This window comes from Canis aureus, chromosome 16 (genome assembly GCF_053574225.1).
Source record: "Canis aureus isolate CA01 chromosome 16, VMU_Caureus_v.1.0, whole genome shotgun sequence".
NCBI classification, from domain to species: domain Eukaryota; kingdom Metazoa; phylum Chordata; class Mammalia; order Carnivora; family Canidae; genus Canis; species Canis aureus.
The window spans coordinates 34,304,011-34,323,649 of NC_135626.1; the positions used below are offsets into that span (position 1 = coordinate 34,304,011).

Here is a 19,639-nt window from a genome sequence, read left to right on the forward strand (position 1 = left end):
CTAGGTAAGAAACACGCAAATACCCTTGCACAAATTTGCACAAATACTTTCCTCAAGACAGAATGTACATAACTTGTGTGTATCCTGGAGACAGCCCCAGTGTGTCATTGTACTGTAGGCTGCCTCCCTCAATGAACAGATTTCTTCAGCTTTAATCAGAGCATTGTTAGCTTTATTCAGCAAACATCTGTTATGAGCCTTCTTCACGTCAGGCTTGATATGCTGGGCATTGGGATATAAAGACAAGGCTTTTTTCCTACTCGCCAGGTCAGGTCTCCTACCCATCCAGGTCCATGGAAGCACTATAGCTGATCTGTCACAGTGAAACAGTGTCCCCTTTCTTCAGAAATATCTTCAGGGTTAGGACATTCGTACTTCCAGTAATCAGAATTTTCTTAAACCCACAGTATAATTAACTTCTAATTGTGCTTAGGGTTAGGGTTTTCAGTGTTTTTTTGGTCACAGACTCCTTTAGGAATCAGTCATAAAACATCAAGAAAATACATGTACACATAGAATTTTATGATTCTTTTATATCATAGAGCTGTAAATCAAAAGAGCTTAAGAACCACTGCTTTAACATTTTAACTTTGTGGAGAAAGGATTGTAAATATAAAAATTGAAATATAAGGTGATTAAGTGTTATAGTGGGGATACATGGGCCTAGTTTTTATAATTTTGTCTTTACTTTCATTAGGCTTAAAATCTGAATAAAAAAGACACTTATGTAACAATAGCTTGCCCCTTTGTTTATCTTATTTCAGATGAAGGCAGGCAGGCTACTTAGGAAAACATTACACTGGAACATTTCTTTCTTTCCTTCTTTCCAGACTTTCTTTCTTTCTTTCTTTCTTTCTTTCTTTCTTTCTTTCTTTCTTTCTTTCTTTCTTTCTTTCTTTTTTTCTTTCTTTCTTTCTTTCTATTTCTTATTTCTTATTTATTTATTCATTTATTTATTTTATTTACTTACTACTTACAAAGAGAGAGAGAGTGCAAGCATGAGTTCATGCAGGAGTGAGGGGAGGGGTTGAGAGGGAGGAGAGAGAATCTCAAGCAGACCCCTACCATAGAGCTTGATTTCAGGATCTTGAGATCATGACCTGAGCTGAAGTCAAGAGTCAGATGCTGAACCAAGCGCCCCCATTTCTAAGCTGTCCTTAGATAAATTTGTCTTTTATAATTGTAAACTTATGTTATAGTCTCTCAAAACATAAATAGTAACGGCAATGCTGAATAACAACATACATATTCTGTTCAGGACTGAGCACATGAGGGAGGAATTTGATGAATGAAACAACTGAAGATACTTTGTAGAGGTTTATAGACTTTTACCTGGTATCTAAAGCCAGTAAGAAAATGGCACAAGACAGTTTTCACTTTGGTATCTCAAGTGAAGCTAAAAGTAATGACACCTATTTTCTTATTTGTGTGTAGTGAGTACCTACAGAATAAAATTTACCATTTTTTTCTTTTCTTTTTTTATTTATTTGAGAGAAAGTGTGCACATGAATGTAGGGAGTGGCAGAGGTAGAGGGAGAAGCAGGCTTCCTGCTGAGCAGGGACTCCCCCCCGCCCCCCATCCACCTGGGGCACAATCCCAGAACCCTAAGATCATGACCTGAGCTGAAGGCAGATGTTTAACCTACTGAGCCACCCAGGTGCCCCTAAAATTTACCATCTTAATCATTTTTAAGTGCATAGTTCAGTAATGTTAAGAATATTCACGTTGTGAAGCAGATCTCTAGAACTTTTTCATCTTGCAAACCTAACACTTTGTACCCATGAAACAACTCCCTCTCTCCCCTTCAGAGTTTGACTGCTTTAGGTGTTGTGTAAATGGAACCATGGTATTTATCTTTTGTGACTGGCTTATTTCACTCAGCTTTATGTCCTCAAGATTCATATCTGTGGTAGTATGTGTTAGGTTTTCCTCTTTTTAAGGCTGAATAATATTCCATTGTATATATAGACTGCATTTGATACATCCATTCATCCCTTGATGGACATTTGGGTCACTTCTACCTCTAGGCTATTGGGAGTAGTGCTGCTATGAACATGGGTGGAGCAAATTTCTTTCAATTTTTTTTTTTAAGATTCTATTTATTTATTCATGAGACACAGAGAGAGAGGCAGAGACCTAGGCAGCGGGAGAGGCAGGCTCCTTGCGGGGATCCTGATGTGAGACTCGATCCCAGGACGCTGAGATCACGACCCAGGCTAAAGGCAGATGCTCAACCACTGAGCCACCAGGTGCCCTGCTTTCAGTTCTTTTGGATATATACCTAGAGGGGTATTGCTGGATCATATGATAGTTCTATTTTTAGTTTTCTGAGGAAATACCATGTTGTGTTCCAAGCAAGGTGCAACATTTTATAATCTTCTCAGCAGTGTACAAGGGTTCAAATTTCTCCACATCTCATTTCTCCACATCTCAACAACACTTGTTATTTTGTTTGTTTTTGATAGTAGCCATCCTAATGGATGTGAGGTGATGCTGTAGTTTTTATTTGTATTTCTCTGATGATTAGTAATGTTGAGCATTTTTTTGTGCTTGTTTCCTATTCATATAACATTTTTAAAAAGATTTTATGTATTTATTTGTTTGTTTATGAGAGAGACAAAGAGATAGGCAGAGACATAGGCAGAGGGAGAAGCAGGCTCCCTCGAGGGAGCCTGATATGGAACTCAGTCCCAGGACCCCAGGATCATGACCTCACCTGAAAGCAGAGGCACAACCACTGAACCCAGGTTCCCCTGTATAATATTTTTTTTTTAAGGATTTTATTTATTTATTCATGAGAGACAGATAGAGAAAGAGAGGCAGAAACACAGACAGAGAAGGAGGCTCCATGCAGGAAGCCTGATGTGGGACTCGAACCGAGAACTCGAGGGGATCCCTGGGTGGCGCAGCAGTTTGGCCCCTGCCTTTGGCCCAGAGCGTGATCCCGGAGACCCGGGATCAAATCCCACATCGGGCTCCCGGTGCATGGAGCCTGCTCCCTCTGCCTGTGTCTCTGCCTCTCTCTCTCTCTCTCTCTCTCTCTCTGTGACTATCATAAATAAATAAATAGAGAGAGGGAGAGAGAGAGAGAGAGAGAACTCCAGGATTACACCCTGGGCGGAAGGCAGGTGCCAAACCGCTGAGCCACCCAGGGATCCCCTGTATAACATTTTTGAATGTTCTTTTATTTTTATTTTTTTTTTTTTAATTTTTATTTATTTATGATAGTTACAGAGAGAGAGAGAGGCAGAGACACAGGCAGAGAGAGGGAGAAGCAGGCTCCATGCACCGGGACCCCGATGTGGGATTCGATCCCAGGTCTCCGGGATCACGCCCTGGGCCAAAGGCAGGCGCCAAACCGCTGCGCCACCCAGGGATCCCTGAATGTTCTTTTATCTTTTAATTTTATCTATCCTTTTATCTTTTAATTAATTTTATTTTTAAGAGATTTTATTTATTTATGAGAGATACAAAGAGAGGCAGACACAGGCAGAGGGAGAAGCAGGCTCCATGCAGGGAGCCCAATCCAGGACTTGATTCCGGGACCCCAGGATCATGCCCCGAGGCAAAAGCAGACACCCAACCCCTGAGCCACCCAGGTGTCCCAATTATTTTTAAAAGTAGGCTCTACACCCCACATGGAGCCCAACATGGGGCTTGAACACACAACACTGAGATCTAGATTTGAGCTGAGATCAAGAGTTGGACGCTTAACCAACTGAGCCACCTAGGCACCCTAACACCTACTTTTTAAAGCACAGTTTAATATGCATAGGAAGGCATTCCCCTCTGGTCATAGCACTGGAATCCAAGATCAGTTTCCTGCTTTTTGTGGACATTCTCCAGTGATATGCATAGCCTACAATTTGAGATTTCCTTAATGACTAAAGGGAGGTTGGGGAATAGGTTATAAAAGAAGTACATTTATGAGAAAGAGACTTGACAGGGCGAAGGCACCTACATCAGCATATGTTTGAAGAGGGTATCTTAATGACACCAAGCAACTGAATTGATAGGCCAGGGTTCTTCACATAAAGAGGCAATTGTAGTCAAGACTATTAGCTAAACAGCAGATGTTGTCCAGGATACAGGGAAAGGGAAACCCTCTTGGAATGTTGGTGGGAATGCAAACTAGTGCAGCCAGTGCGGAAAACAGTATGGAGTTTCCTCAAAAAGTTAAAAATAAACTGCCCTTTGATCCAGCAGTTGCACTACTAGGTATTAACTCAAAGAATACAAAATTACTAATTCAAAGGGATACATGCACCCTAGTGTTTATAGCTTGTTATCTACAATAGCCACACTATAGAAACAGCCTATTTCTCTATGAACTGATGAATGGATAAAGATGTGATATGTGTATACAATGGAATATTACTCAGCCATAAAAAAGAATGAAACCTTGCCATTTGCAACAGCATGGATGGAGCTAGAGAATATTATGCTAAGTGAAATAAGTCAGAGGAAGACCTATCATATGACTTAATTCATGTAGAATTTAAGAAACAAATGACCAAAGGCAGTGTGGTGGGGGGAAGCAAGAACTGATAGTTAACATTAAGGAAGTGGGTGGGGGGTAGATTAAATAGGTGATGGGGATTGAGGGGTACATTTAGTGTGATGAGTACCAACTGATGTATAAAAGTATTGAATCACTATATTCTGCACCTGAAACTAGTATTACTACACTGTTAACTGAGTGGAATTTAAATAAACACTTAAAAAAAATTAGCTAAAGCAGTGCTGGTTGGCAAATGACTGGTATAAAATAGGAACTGGAAGTCTCCAGAAGCTACAGACTAAATGTCAAATAATAGCATATAACTCCTCTGAAACTTTATATAGGATAATTTTTATAAATGCTTACAGTTTCCATTTAGGTTCTACTAAGAATTTTCTCTCTTTGTTTAAAGATTATATTTATTTGAGAGAGCAAGAGAGCATGAGCGAAGGGGAAGGGTGAGGAAAGGGAGAAGTAGACTCCCTGCTGAGCAGAGAAGGGGCGGGGGGCTCAATCCCAGGACTCCGGGATCATGAGCTGAGCCTTAATGCTTAACCGACGGAGCCACCTAGGCACCCCATGATTTTTCTTATCTTGTACATTGTATTTTTTTTTTTTTAAGATTTATTTATTCATGAGAGACACAGAAAGAGGCAGAGACATAGGCAGAGGGAGAAGTAGGCTCCCCTCAGGGAGCCCAATGTGGGACTTGATCCTGGATTCTGGGATCACACCCTGAGCCTAAGGCAGCTTAGGCTTAACAGCTGAGCCACCCAGGTGTCCCATTGCACATCTTATCTTATGAGCTTACTGTTGACCAAAAGTGATATACTTTATCTTTTAACAGATTAATATTTAGGCTTGTCTTTCTTCATTCTATCTTGTTGGAGGCATTATTAGTGACAGAATTTCATAATTTCTTCCATAGGAGATACAATACAAGAATACTGTGCTTCCAACCAAACATTGTAGCAGAGACTTTTCCCATGTCAGTGCTTTCCTACTAATCTTAGGAGCTTTATGTCACCACTGCCTGGGAGACCAACAAGAAATGCCTCTTTTGAAAATGGTCCCCTAAAATTGAGAGCTTCTCTCCTTGGCTCTCCCTGAGATCCAGAAGTACAGCCCACACAGTGAGAGCTATTTTAATGAGTGTAAAATATTTTTATATGGTAAAACTATAAAAGGGAAGTTATAGATAAATAAATCTCATGTTACTTGGATAGTCCATGACAAATTTAAAACATTTTCTTCTAAGCAGATCCTAATTTACCACTTCCTTGTAGCCCCAAACCTTGAGAAGATGGCAGAGTCCTTTTCCTAGTTTAGGTTCAGCTCTCATGCTTACTTTATTTTATACTCCCAGATCCACAAGAATTTGGGGAGGAGGGCTTTTGCCAAACTGCTTATGTTATGAACTCTTTAATTGCTAAGTAATTTTTTTTTTTAAGGTAAAAGTAACTAGGCATTGGGGATAGGGTGATTAGGAGGAAGAGGAAATCATTTTTCTACTTTTATTTGAGAGACAAATGACAAGTACAAGATTGACCTCAAAGGACAGCTGGCTGACTCAGTTGGTGTAGCATGGGACTTGATCTCAAGGTCATGAGTTCAAGCCTTACATTGGGCATAGAGCTTATTTTAAGAAAAAAAAAAAAAATGGACCTCAAATTATTTTTCAAATAGCTTCAAAGTCATGTCATTTTTTTCAGTATAGATGAACTTGATTTTTTTCCTAGGGCTTTCTGAATCCACAGTCTTGATGAGTTTTAAGTGCTTATCAGGAACCTTAAATGTATTTTATATTTTAAACCTTTAAAAAGTGGGAATTTGAGGTGCCTGGCTGGCTCAGTCAGTAGAATATGATGCTCTTGATTTCATGGTTGTGAGTTTAAGCCCCACATTGGGCATAGCACCTACTAAAAATAAAATAAATAGTGGGAATTCATGTATGTGATAAGCATAAATATGAATTAATCAAGTGGCCACTTTCATTTTTTATTTAGTTTTTAAGATTTATTTATTTGAGCACACTTGAGCAAATGGAGGGGCAGAAGGAGAGAGAGAGAGTAAGGTTGGGAGGGAGAGATAGAAAGAGAGAAGCAGACTCCCCGCTGAGCACAGAGCTGGACACCTGCTGGTCCCACACCCTGACACCATGAGCTGAGCCAAAATGAAGAGCTGGACGCTCAACTGACTGAGTCACCCAGGTGCCCCTTGCCACTTACGGTTTTTTAATAGAGTACACATCAAAACAAGGACTTAAGAGAGGGGTACTCAGGGCATCCTCTAGTTGTCTTCAGTATGGGTCTCTTTGGTTCCACAAATGTGACCATCAGTTTTTTTTAACTCCAAACAAGCTAATTGGCTTGGCTTATGTAAGTTTTATCAGATCTTTCTTATTAGACATCAATCAACAGCTCAGGAAAATAGCAATTTTGTCCTTTAGTTTTAAGAGGGGAGGAAGTGATAGAGAATTGAGCTATTTCTTTGGTTTGTCTTCCTTCCCACTAGAAATCAGCCTGTATTTGAGATGCACAGAATAATTGGCTATCCAATACAGCATGTTTTATCAGCATATTTAGTGTTGTACTTCAGGTGACAGGTAATCAGTTGTCTTAAACACAGACACTAATGAATGGGTAGCTCCCTATATATTAATAGTATCAGTGGTTTTCTCAAAACTTTCTAAGTGAAAGATAATTTCATCTAGCTATACTAATTCAAATTTATTTCTAACTTAATTTACTTTTTTCCTTATAATAGTAACACGTGCCTATTGTTTAAAAATTTGGAAACGCACAAGTATTAATAAGCAGGAAAGAATTTTTACCTGTTATCTATAGCCACTTTATATAAGCTAAAACATTTTTTTTTCATTTATTTATGATAGTCACAGAGAGAGAGAGAGGCAGAGACATAGGCAGAGGGAGAAGCAGGCTCCATGCACCGGGAACCTGACGTGGGATTTGATCCCGGGTCTCCAGGATCACGCCCTGGGCCAAAGGCAGGTGCTAAACCACTGCGCCACCCAGGGATCCCAGCTAAAACATTTTTTAGAGACCATACTTCATGTATAGATTTATATTCTGATTTTTCTAATTTTTTCTACTTCTATATGTATATATAATTATGCCAACAAAGGCACAGGAAAAGTAAAAAATCACTTGTTATCCATCTACTCAGTGGCAACCACTGTAAGAATCACTGAGCAATTTTTTTTTAATTGCTCATACTGTACTGATTTGTTTTAATCCCAGTCTCTTTGCAAACTATTTTGAATATCTTCCATTTCAGTAAATACCCTTCTACAACACAGTTGTTTTTTTTTTTTAAGATTTTATTTATTTATTCATGAGCGACAGAGAGAGAGAGAGAGAGAGAGAGGCAGAGACACAGGCAGAGGGAGAAGCAGGCTTCACGCAGGGAGCCTGACATGGGACTCGATCCGGGGTCTCCAGGATCACACCCTGGGCTGCAGGTGGCACTAAATCGCTGTGCCGCCTGCGCTGCCCTACAATACAGTTTTTAATTGCTGAATAATGTTCTCTTATATGGATATAGTATAGTTTGCTTAATCTCTTATTTTGAAGCATTTAAGTTGTTTGCAGTTTTTTGCTGTTACAAATGATGTTATGTATACACTTTATTTAAAATATATATGCAATTTATTTTTCCAGTTTAACATATAAGCATTTTCCCATGTCACTGAAAATCCTTTTAAATAAGTATCATATCTAACATGTGTATACTGTTTTATTTTTCCTTCGATAGATTCAAAATCGCAGGGGACATTTATTTTTGGTAAATGGATCATTACCTGCTGTGATTATGTGTTTCTTAATGATAAGAAATAAAATAATTGGTGGCTGACCAGTTATTATTCAAGTCCAATATAAACTCAGAAATTGAGAATAGCAAAAAAAAAAAAAAAAGAAAGAAAGAAATTGAGAATAGCAAAGCTTTTCTAGGATGAAGGTCTTCAGCAGACATTTGGGTTTTAACCATGTGTTAGAGCTCAAGCCCATCAGGAGAGCCAGGATACTCAGATTTTTATTTTTATTTTTTTTTTAAGATTTTATTTATTTTTTCATGAGAGACAGAGAGAGAGAGAGGCAGAGACACAGGCAGAGGGAGAAGCAGGCCCCATGCAGGGAGCCCAATGTGGGACTTGATCCTGGGTCTCTGGAATCACGCCCTGAGCTGAAGGCAGATGCCCAACCACTGAGCCACTCAGGTGTCCCGATACTCAGATTTTTAAATGCGTAACTCATGCTGGTATGGCATTCACAAGCTGTGACATTCTGCATTTCTCATCATTTACAAATAAACAAAAAACAGGAAAAAGAAAAACCTCAGAGTCTGGGATAGGGATGAAGAGTGGTGAGTGGGACACCATTGAAGAGATAAAGAAGGTTTTTTTTTTTTTTTTTTAAGTAAGCATATAGTGTTGTATCCGTTTTAGAGGTGCAACATAGGGATTCAGCACTTCCTTATATTATTCAGTGCTCATCAAGAAAAATGTACCCTTTATTTATTTTTTAAATTTTATTTGTTTATTCATGAGAGACACACACACAGAGGCAGAGACACAGGGAGAGGGAGAAGCAGGCTCCTCACAGGGAGCCTGATGCAGGACTCCATCCCTGGACCCTGGATCACGCCCCAAGCTGAACTACGCAGGCATCTTGATAAATGTACCCTTTAATCTCCTTTGTCTAATTTCACCCATCCTTCTGCACACCTCCCCTTTGGTAACTATTTGTTTGTTCTGTATAGTTAAGAGGCTGTTTCTAGGTGTTTTTCTTTTTTTTTTTTCTATCTGTCTTCCTCTCTCTCACTTTTTTTTCTTCCTTCATCTGTTTTGTTTCTTAAATTCCACATATGAGTGAAATCATGGTATTTGTCTTTCTCTCAACCATCTTATTTCATTTAGTGAAACATTCTTTAGCACCGTCCTTGTTGTTGCAAATGACAAGTTTTCATTCTTTTTTATGGCTGAATAATATTCCATTGTATACATATACCATCTCTTCTGGATAAAGAACTCCTGATTTGCCCCAGCAAATATAATTTACATAACCCTATGTTTTCTTTTGGTGATTGGTTCTAATTCACCCACTCTTGGTACTGAAATTTTTGCTACATCAAAATTCGTGATAGTAAATTATTTTTAGGAGAAGATAATGGAGATGAAAATGTTTTAATATTATAAAGCTAAGAGTTTCGGTCATAAAGTTCTCTGAGTGTGGTTGCTTTCACTGTAATTGCTTTCCACCATAGCATAGGTAGCTGACTATATGCCAAAAATGCTTTCTTGTACTTGAACAGAATTTTAAATTTAAATTTTAAATTGAACACTCTTGACTTCTCAGCACCTAAAATGACCTAAATCTCTCAGATAGTGTAATATAAAGCTTAGAGTATATATGTAATTTTGATTGGTATAGTATTGTTGTTACTGTTTTTTTTTTTTTTTAATGGCTTGGAGTCTGTTTCATTATTTTATAGTTATTTTTATAACTTTTAAAAGTTAAAAAAAGATAAAATTTTATTTTTTTTAATTTTTATTTATTTATGATAGTCACAGAGAGAGAAAGAGAGAGAGGCAGAGACATAGGCAGAGGGAGAAGTAGGCTCCATGCACCGGGAGCCCGACGTGGGATTCGATCCCGGGTCTCCAGGATCGCGCCCTGGGCCAAAGGCAGGCGCCAAACCGCTGCGCCACCCAGGGATCCCAGATAAAATTTTAAAAAGGGAAATTAAAGTCACTAAAAATCACCCCACCAAAAAAAAAAAAAAAAAAAACACCCCCACCATAGCATAACTTAATGTAGACATATTAAGTTGACTTAATATTAAGTTATATGTCTATATTAAAGCTAAGACTTAACTTAATATAGACATATATTCTTTTTTGCTTTAGACCAAAAGCATACATTTCAGAATTCTCAGTTATACATAATGTATTGTCATATTTGCTATATAATAATTACTAACTTTTTAAACACTGAGTATATGTGAACACTTTGCTACGTCTTTATGTAGAATAATTTATAATCTATGAATTAAGTACCATTATTTCTATTTTACAAATGAGAAAACATAGATTTAGAAAGAATACATAACTGACCCAAGGTCAGGCATTTGGTGAATGATAAATTCACTATATTTACCCTAATTATTATTATTCTTCCTACTACTACTACTATTTATTGTAAACTTTTGTCAAGTCTCTTTTTCTTTCTTTCTTTTATTTCTTTTTTTTTTTTTTGTAAAGATTTTATTTATTTGAGAAAAAGAGAGCCTGGAGAGGGGCAGAGGAAGAGGGAGAGAGAGAATCCCAAGCAGACAAAATGCTCAGCATGGAGCCCTACCTGGGGACCAGATCTCATGACCCTGAGACCATGACCTGAGCCAAAACCAAGAGTTGGACTCTTAACTGATTGCGTTACCCGTGCATTTTAGGCTCTCTTTTTTTTAAAGACCTGGGTACTTTGCTGTAAAAGAACTGCCTCGTTATTGGTAGCCATTAGAGAACTGTGTGCTGTTTTTTTGTTTTTGTTTTTTTTGTTTTTAAGTAGGCTCTATGCCTAACGTGGGCCTGATCTCAGGACCCTGAGATCAAGAGTCACATGCTCCACCAATTGAGCCTACCACTTGCTCCCCCACCCCCGCCTTTTTTAAAGATTTTATTTATTTATTCATGAGAGACACAGATTGAGAGAGAGAGAGAGAGAGGCAGAGACACAGGCAGAGGGAGAAGCAGGCTCCATGCAGGGAGCCTAACATGGGACTCGATCCCGGGTCTCCAGGATCATGCCCTGGGCCGAAGGTGGTGCTAAACCGCTGAGCCACTCGGGCTGCCCTCTTTTTTGTTTTGTATTGTTTTTTTTTTAAATCCCTTCCCCCACTTAAAAAAATATTTTATTTATTTATTCATGAAAGACACACAGAGAGAGGCAGAGACACAGGCAGAGAGAGAAGCAGGCTCCATGCAGGGAGCCTGATGTGGGACTCGATCCCGGGTCTCCAGGATCATACCCCGGGCCGAAAGCAGCATTAAACCGCTGAGCCACCGGGCTGCCCACTTTTTTTTTTTTTAAATCAACACACAATGTTACATTAGTTTCAGGTGTGCCACACAAAGATTCAACTTTTGGAGAACTGTTTTTAATTATCTTGAGGCCACAAAACCCTTTGAAACCTGATAAAAGTTGTTTTTTCCCCCCAGAAAAATGCATTCTACACATTTTTGCATAAAATTCAATCCAGACGTCATGACTATTTGTGGACCCTAAAATAGTAATTATCAAGTTTTAATGAGTATATAAATCACCTGGATTGCTTTTTTAAAATGCAGATTACTTGGTCTCACTGCCTAAAGTTTGGAGTTGGACTTAAAATCTGCCCCTTTAGTATTTCGGGTTATTTGGATGCAGGATATTTTAAGAATACGGTGTACAAAACTCTGAATCTCCTCTGAGATTCAGAATCTTGTTATTCCACTGCTGTTTGTGTTTTGTTTTTTTTTTTTTAATTTTATTTATTTATTTGACAGAGAACAAAAACACGAATGGGGGAGGGGCAGAAGGAGAGGGCAAAGTAGACTCTCCACTGAGCAGGGAGCCTGACTCCACTCGATGCTCTATCCCAGGACCCTGAGATCATGGACCTGAGCTGAAGGCAGATGATTAACCAACTAAGCCACCCAGGTGCCCCTATTACTGTTGTTGTTGTTTTTTTTAAGATTTTATTTATTCATAGAGACACACAGAGAGAGAAGTAGAAACACAGGCAGAGAGAGAAACAGGCTCCATGCAGGGAGCCCGACGTGGAACTCGATCCCAGGTCCTCAGGATCACACCCTGGGCTGCAGGCGGCACTAAACCGCTGCACTACCGGGGCTGCCCCCTATTACTGTTTTTAATAGAACTTTCTCTCTGCAAGTTTTTTAACTCATTTAAGAAAATGATTTAAAATGAATTAATCATTTAAAGATTTTTCCCATAATTCTTTTGTTAGGCATGGAGCCTAACACAGGGCTTGAACTCACAATCCTGAGGTCAAGACCTAAACTGAGATTGGGATATCTGGGTAGTTCATTGGTTGAGTCTGGCTCAGGTCATGATCCCAAGGTCCTGGGATTGAATTCTGCATTGGGGTCCCCACAGGGAGCCTGCTTCTCCCTCTGCCTAGTCTCTGCATCTCTCTCTCTGTGTGTCTCTCATGAATGAATAAATAAATAAAATCTTTAAAAATACCCTAAACTGAGATTAAGAGTTGAATGCTTAACCAACTGAGCCACCCAAGCAAAACCTCATCCCCAAGAATTCTTTTTATTTGTAGGATGAACTTTCTGATGTTAGCCAAGGAGGATCTAAAGCTACCACTCCGGCATCAACAGCTGCGTCAGATGTGGCCACAATTCCTACTGATACTCCCTTAAAGGAAGATAATGAAGGATTTGTGAAGGTTGCAGATACACCAAATAAATCAGAGATAAGCAAGCATATTGAAGTACAGGTAGCCCAAGAAACTAGAAATGTATCAACAGGTAAGTGACCCTAGTTCTTTCTGGTAAAGATCATGTGGGTATGAAAGGATTCATTTTAGGGGTGTTACTGCTTTAGATTTATAAAATTGTACTCAATTGTAGGTAAGCTTAAAAAGAGTGATGATCAAATAAAGTTTTGGAGAAACAGATTTGGGAAACCGGAGGATTAGAGAGCCTAAAAGGCAGAATAGTCTTCATCTTTAATTTCTCTGTATTTCACCCCTTAATTAGTAAAAACAAACAAACAGGAAGTTCTGCCCTGGGATACAATGGACTGTGTCCCCAAAAATACAAATAAAAACTTTGGTTATTTATCAGTTTCTGATAGTCACTGTTAATCTGATATATGACTTGTCTAAACCTCATGATTCTTAGAACCTACTCCTTAAAATGTTTTTCTGATCAAATGATGTATTTATAACCACTGAAGCAATAGGTTTCTCCTATTAGGGGCAGTATGTAATATATGCATTATTTATATCATCTTGTCCTTTTCCTAAGGCTCTGCTGAAAATGAAGAGAAGTCAGAAGTTCAAGCAATCATTGAATCCACTCCTGAGTTGGATATGGACAAAGATCTCAGTGGATATAAAGGCTCAAGGTACTATTAGTGTCAAAGTAAGGCATTTTATACTTCCTTTCCCCTCTCTCAGAAGCATACTATTGTTCTCTGGTCTCAGAGAGAAGGACATTCAGATGTTTTGCTGAGGAAATGTTGGTACTATATTTCAGTTTCCATTTTTGAAACTAGACATTATACTTGGTTTAAATGTTTTATGAAATGTTCCTTTGCTACATCAGGGATTAGAAGCATATGGAAGGATAGGGGAAAAAAATAGCCCAAGGGATAACCAGTACTTTCTGGAATTTGAGGAAACATAGAAACAGGAGTATGAGAAGTAACAATTTGAGAAAACTGTTCTTTCCCCCAAATCAGGAAGAAGTGTACATACTCCCTTCAAAACTGTAATGATGTCAGGTGCCTGGCTGCCTCAGTAGAGCATATGACTCTTGATCTCAGGGTTATGAGTTCAAGCCCCATCTTGGATGTGGAGCCTACTCAAAAAAAAAACAACAGAAAACCCAAAGTGTAATGATCTCATTATTGGAAAAAATTAGTCTCGTTTTACATGGGAAGGCTGTTTAGTGGCAGGAAGAGAATTGTTATGTATCATCTTAATCAAGGTAATCTAAAGCATATAGATGTTCAAGAATGTTACACAGGACCTACTCCCTTCCTTTTAATTTCTTCCATTACATTTGTCCTTTAAAAATAAATGACCATAAAAATACACACCACTTACCACTGCAGTCATGGTTAAAAGCATGAACGTAAGGTAAGACTATGTGGGTTCAAATACTGCCTTGGATTTGAATCTGAGGTATATATTCTCCTCCATAGGAGGGAATTATGATAATACCTCAGATGATTGTGAGTAAATGAATCAATGTATGTTGAATTATTGGCAGTGGGCCCAGTTTAATAAAGGTTAGATAGTACTATGGTCATCATCGTTTAATATAAGTTGAATTACAACCTTATGAAGTCAGTGTCTTCATCCCCATTGTACAGATAAGGAAGCTCAGAAATGTGTAGTAATTTGTCCAAGATTTCCAAGTTAGCGATTGGAGCTGGCATTAGGTCTAGGACTCTCTGATGTTGAAGGCCATGTCCTATGAAAACATTTTTTTCTTTATTATTTATTTAAAAATGTAAACAATGCAGGGATGCCTGGGTGACACAGTCAGTTAATTTTCCGACTCCTGATTTCAGCCCAGGTCATGATATCAGGGTTGTGAGATTGAACCCCCCTTGGTCTCTGTGGTCTCTGCGCTGGGCATGGAGCCTACTTGGGATTCTCTCTCTCCCCCATCTCTTCCCCCCACCACTCGCACAGATGCTCTCTTAAACAAAAAATGTAAACAATGCAGAATGTAAAAAGTGAAATTTGCTTTTTATCTGTCCTCTCTTAAGCCTAAGGAGATTAGCAGTTTCTGTTTGCATTCTGAACCTCTTTAAAAATTTTAAAAAGTATATTTTTATCAGACTAATTAATGCATATATAGTATTAAGGTCAAATGGGAATAATACAAAATATGAAGGGCAGTAGTAGTCTCTTACCCTATCCACCCTTCATTCCCATTCCCAATAGTCAGTGTCTATCGCTTCTTTGTTTTCTTTTTTGCCCCAACAATAGCAGCTCAGCTTTATTGCAGGGAAGCTGGGGAGGGTCAGCAGGCTAAAGAAAGGTCTGTGCAGGAACCCCCATCGCTGAGCAGGACTGTTGGGCCCCAGGACTGTTTGGAAGGCAAGAAAAGATCAGCATCCTGCCCCCTTTGGTCCATCCTGGGCCCAGGTTTCCAGGCCCTTGCTACTTGGGGCTGAGGTAGGAAACAGCCTATCCTGTTTTCTCCAAGTTCTCCAGCAGAGTGTCCATGTTGTGCTCAGAATTGAAGCAAACCTTCTTGTTGGGCAGGTCAATGTCAGACTCCTCTCCTCCCAGCTTGTTGAGCACCTGGCGGACCACTTTAGAGCTGCTTTCACAAGTTGTGTCCACAGAGAACTCGTGCTTCAGCATGACTGTGGATGTGGTGGCGGCAGCAGTCACATCTTCGTTCTCTTCTGCTATTTTTCTTCAAGTATCTAAACCACATCCTTATGCTCTTTTCCTTGCTTCTTCTGTTTCTCAGCTGGGATTCTGTGAGAAAATTAAGTCCTGCCCTAAGGCATCCTTGTATTATAATGAATTAGCTACACTCCTGTGCCTCTAGAATTGAGAAAATAGTCCCTCAAATAATTTTCTGTATTCTGTGGATCAAATGAGGAACCCTGGTTTTAGAAAAGTTGTGATACTGGCTGTTGACTTTATAGTAGAAGACGACAAGGATATAGTTCCTTAAACCACCATCCCTCCTTTTATCCTCTCAATATAATTCTCAGTTTGTGTTACATGAACATTCATTTTTAAAATCATTATGACAGTAAATATTGATCATAGCTTAGTCACAGAATATACTGTGATTATTTTTCCTATCTTTTGCAACTTTACTTTTCTAGAATTAGTAAAACATGGTAGATTTTTGTTTCATTTTATTTGCTTAGGCTTCTACATATCTATTGCAAGTTCATGGACAGATACCTTGCGAATCATAAATATAAGCACTTTCAAAATGGCCAAATATAAAGCCAGTTTCCTGGCGCTCTGTCTCCTGGCGTCTTCTATTCCCATTCTCTAGTCTAGGCTCTCATGGGTTCTGGTCCTGGCATTTGCCCTCACTTTCATACTGGGAATTCTTGTCACTTCTGTCCTCTGTCATATCTTCTGTTTCCTGGATCCGAGATCATCTTGCTGCTGCTGCTTCTTTCTTTTCCTTCTAAGATTTGTTTATTTATTTTAGAGAGAGAGAGTACAGGAGGGGCAGAGAGGGAGGGGCAGAAACAGAGGGCATCTTGCTGCTGCTGCTTCTTTCTTTTCCTTCTAAGATTTGTTTATTTATTTTAGAGAGAGAGAGTACAGGAGGGGCAGAGAGGGAGGGGCAGAAACAGAGGGCATCTTGCTGCTGCTGCTTCTTTCTTTTCCTTCTAAGATTTGTTTATTTTAGAGAGAGAGTACAGGAGGGGCAGAGAGGGAGGGGCAGAAACAGAGGGAGAGAGAATCTCAGACTCCGTGCTGAGCACAGAGCTCCGCATGGGGCTTGATCTCAGGACCCTGAGATAACAACGTGAGCCAGTGAGCCAAAACCAAGATCGAAGCTTAACTGACTGCACCACCTAGGTGTGCTTTGTTTATTGATGTATGCCTTTGTTTTGACAGAACATATTCCTTTTTCTTTTCTTTTCTTTTTTTTTTTTTTTTTTTAAGATTTCTTGATTTAAGAGAGAGCACGTGTGAGCAGGGGGAGGGGGGGAGGGAAAGAATCTCAAGCAGACTTCATGCCCAGCACAGAGCCTGATGTGGGTCTTGATCTCATGACCTGAAGATCATGACCTGAGCCAAAATCAGGAGTTGGATGCTCAACTGACTGAGCCACCCATCTGCCCCTTGACAAAAATATTCTTACTAGCTTTCTGGGCAAAGGCTGCATGGAAAGTAAAAAAAATATCTTTTTTAAGATTTTATATATTTATTCATGAGAGACAGAGAGGCAGAGACCCAGGCAGAGGGAGATGCAGGCTCCATGCAGGGAGCCTGACCTGGGACTTGATCCCGGGTCTCTAGGATTACGCCCCGGGCTGAAGGTGGCGCTAAACCGCTGGGCCACCTGGGCTGTCCCAGGAAGTAAATTTTTGGAGAACTTGAATATGACAAATGTCATTTGAAAACACGATTGATAGTTTGGCTAACAGAATTCTAGGTTGGAAAATCTTCAAAAGTTTTCCTTCAGAATTGTGAAGACATTGTTCATAATCATGTTGAGTTTGAAGAGTTGGCCATTTGGATTCTTGCTTTTTTGTTTATTTTCTCTGGAAGCTTTTTAGGATCTTCACTTTATCCCTGATATGTGCCCTCCCCCGCTTTAAAAATACATTCATCATGTGTTTGACGTAGGGATCTTCCTTGTATCTTCTTGTATATGGTAAATCTTTTCATCTGGAAATTCATTATCTCCCAGTTCTGAGGAATTTTCTTATTTCTCCTTACTGTTGTCTCTTCCTCTCTCTTTCTGGAATATCTGTTAGGTGGATTTTGAGCAGTCTGGACTAACCTTTATAATTCCACCCTCCCCCTTCTGTTTTTGTTCTAATTTTGGGATGATTTCTTCAATTTTATCTTTCAGCCCTCATTGATTTTTTTTCTTTTCCCCTAAAAGTATTTTTTTCTTATTAAAAAACCTTTATTTATCAAACACTGCCTAGTCACCACCTAAAAGCAGAGACAAAGTCTTAGTATTTCTTTCTTTCTTTTTTTTTTTTTTTTATGATAGTCACAGAGAGAGAGAGAGAGAGGCAGAGACACAGGCAGAGGGAGAAGCAGGCTCCAGGCACCGGGAGCCCGATGTGGGATTCAGTCCCGGGTCTCCAGGATCGCGCCCTGGGCCAAAGGCAGGCGCTAAACCGCTGCGCCACCCAGGGATCCCTAGTCTTAGTATTTCTAAGTGCATAGAAGTTGCTCAGTGAATAGTTGATTTCTTTTCCCCCTAAAAGTTTTTAGAATTACTCTTTATAACATCCTATTTTTTTTTATGTACACAATGTTTATTCTGAAAAAAAAAAAAGTTGTGTGTTTTTTTTTAATTTCTTCTGCTGCTTGCATTGTCTCCTTTTGCTCTGAGTGCCTCTGTTATAGTCCATTTGTTTTTAGACTCTTTATTTTATAATAAAGGCCTTCTTTAAAAGTTTGGTGCTCCATGGCTGTTTTGCTGGTACTTAGGTAAGTAATGCAGATACTCTGGTTTCCTGCTTTTAACACTTAAACATGGCTTCCATTGTTTAGGGAGCAATGCTGTGGGGAGGGAGATCTCTGTTCTGGAGGATTGGATCGCACTCATACTGCTTCTTGTGCTGTCTTTCTATTGTTTTTCATCCTAACCTTCTGTTTTATGTTTCCCCTTTACATGTATCTTTCTTTTTCTTTTTTCTTTATTTTTAAGATTTTATTTGCTTGAGTGAGAGAGAGAGAGTGGCGAGCACAGAGGGAGAGGGAGAAGCATACCCTTGCTGAGCAGAGAGCCCAATGCAGGGCTTGATTCTAGGACTCTGGGATCATGACCTGAGCTTAAAGGCAGATGTTTAACCTCCTGAGCCACCAGGCACCCCTGCATGCATCTCTCTATAGATTGCTGGTTCCTTCAATTCCTCCTTCAGAGATTCTGGCAGTATACTGAGCTCCTCCCTCAACCTCAGTGCTGACATTTCAGCCTTTTCTGGTCTGTCAGATCAGTTTTGTTTGCCTGTATTCCATCTTACAGAATTTTGTTCACAATTCATCTGCTGTAATTTCTTTTTCTATTGCCTATGTCCTATTGGGCGGTAAATAACTATGTTTAGTCCACTAAGTTTAACTGGAAATCCTATGGAAATTTTTTTAAAAGATTTATTTATTTATTTTAGACAGAGCTGAGTGAGAGAACACACATGAGAGAGAGAGAGAGAACGCGCGTGCACGCGAGAGAGTGCGCACTAGCAGGAGGGGGAGAGGGAGAGAGAGTCCTAAGCAGACTCCATCCTGAGTACAGAGTCCACGTGGGGGTCAATCCCACAACCCTGAGATCACTATCAGAGCCGAAACTAAGAATTGGATGCTTAACTGACTCTGCCACCGAGGTGCCCCAACTATTTTCTATTAATATAATATGAAAGCACAAACATACACATATCCCCATTTCCTTCCATATCCCATATTATAAAGCTTCTTCTATATAAGTATTTGTATTCTTTATTTTAACAGTTACTGTAATTGCCCTTAAAAGAAAAACAAAATGGCCATGCCAGTTTATATCTAGACAACCTATTAACATGGTAGTTAATATCATGGATTCTGAAGCCTGACTGTGTGCAGGGTTTGAATCCTGCCTCTTTGACTCATTTGCTGGATGACCTTGGTGAATTCCTTAATCTCTTTAGTTTCCTCTTCTATAA

The 19,639-nt window shown here is 39.3% G+C and overlaps 1 protein-coding gene and 1 pseudogene across 12 annotated transcripts in view; one reads left to right on the plus strand and one right to left on the minus strand.

The window, feature by feature from the left end:
• The window catches only part of SPAG9 (sperm associated antigen 9), a 145,750-nt gene that overhangs the window by 79,406 nt on the left and 46,705 nt on the right, over window positions 1–19,639 (plus strand). For all 12 annotated transcript variants that reach the window (XM_077852706.1, XM_077852707.1, XM_077852708.1 and 9 more), the window contains 2 exons: window positions 12,852–13,059; window positions 13,561–13,660. In XM_077852706.1, the coding sequence (XP_077708832.1) occupies window positions 12,852–13,059; window positions 13,561–13,660 (308 nt within the window). The remainder of the gene's footprint in view (window positions 1–12,851; window positions 13,060–13,560; window positions 13,661–19,639) is intronic.
• Window positions 15,333–15,643, minus strand: LOC144286357 (copper transport protein ATOX1 pseudogene; annotated as a pseudogene).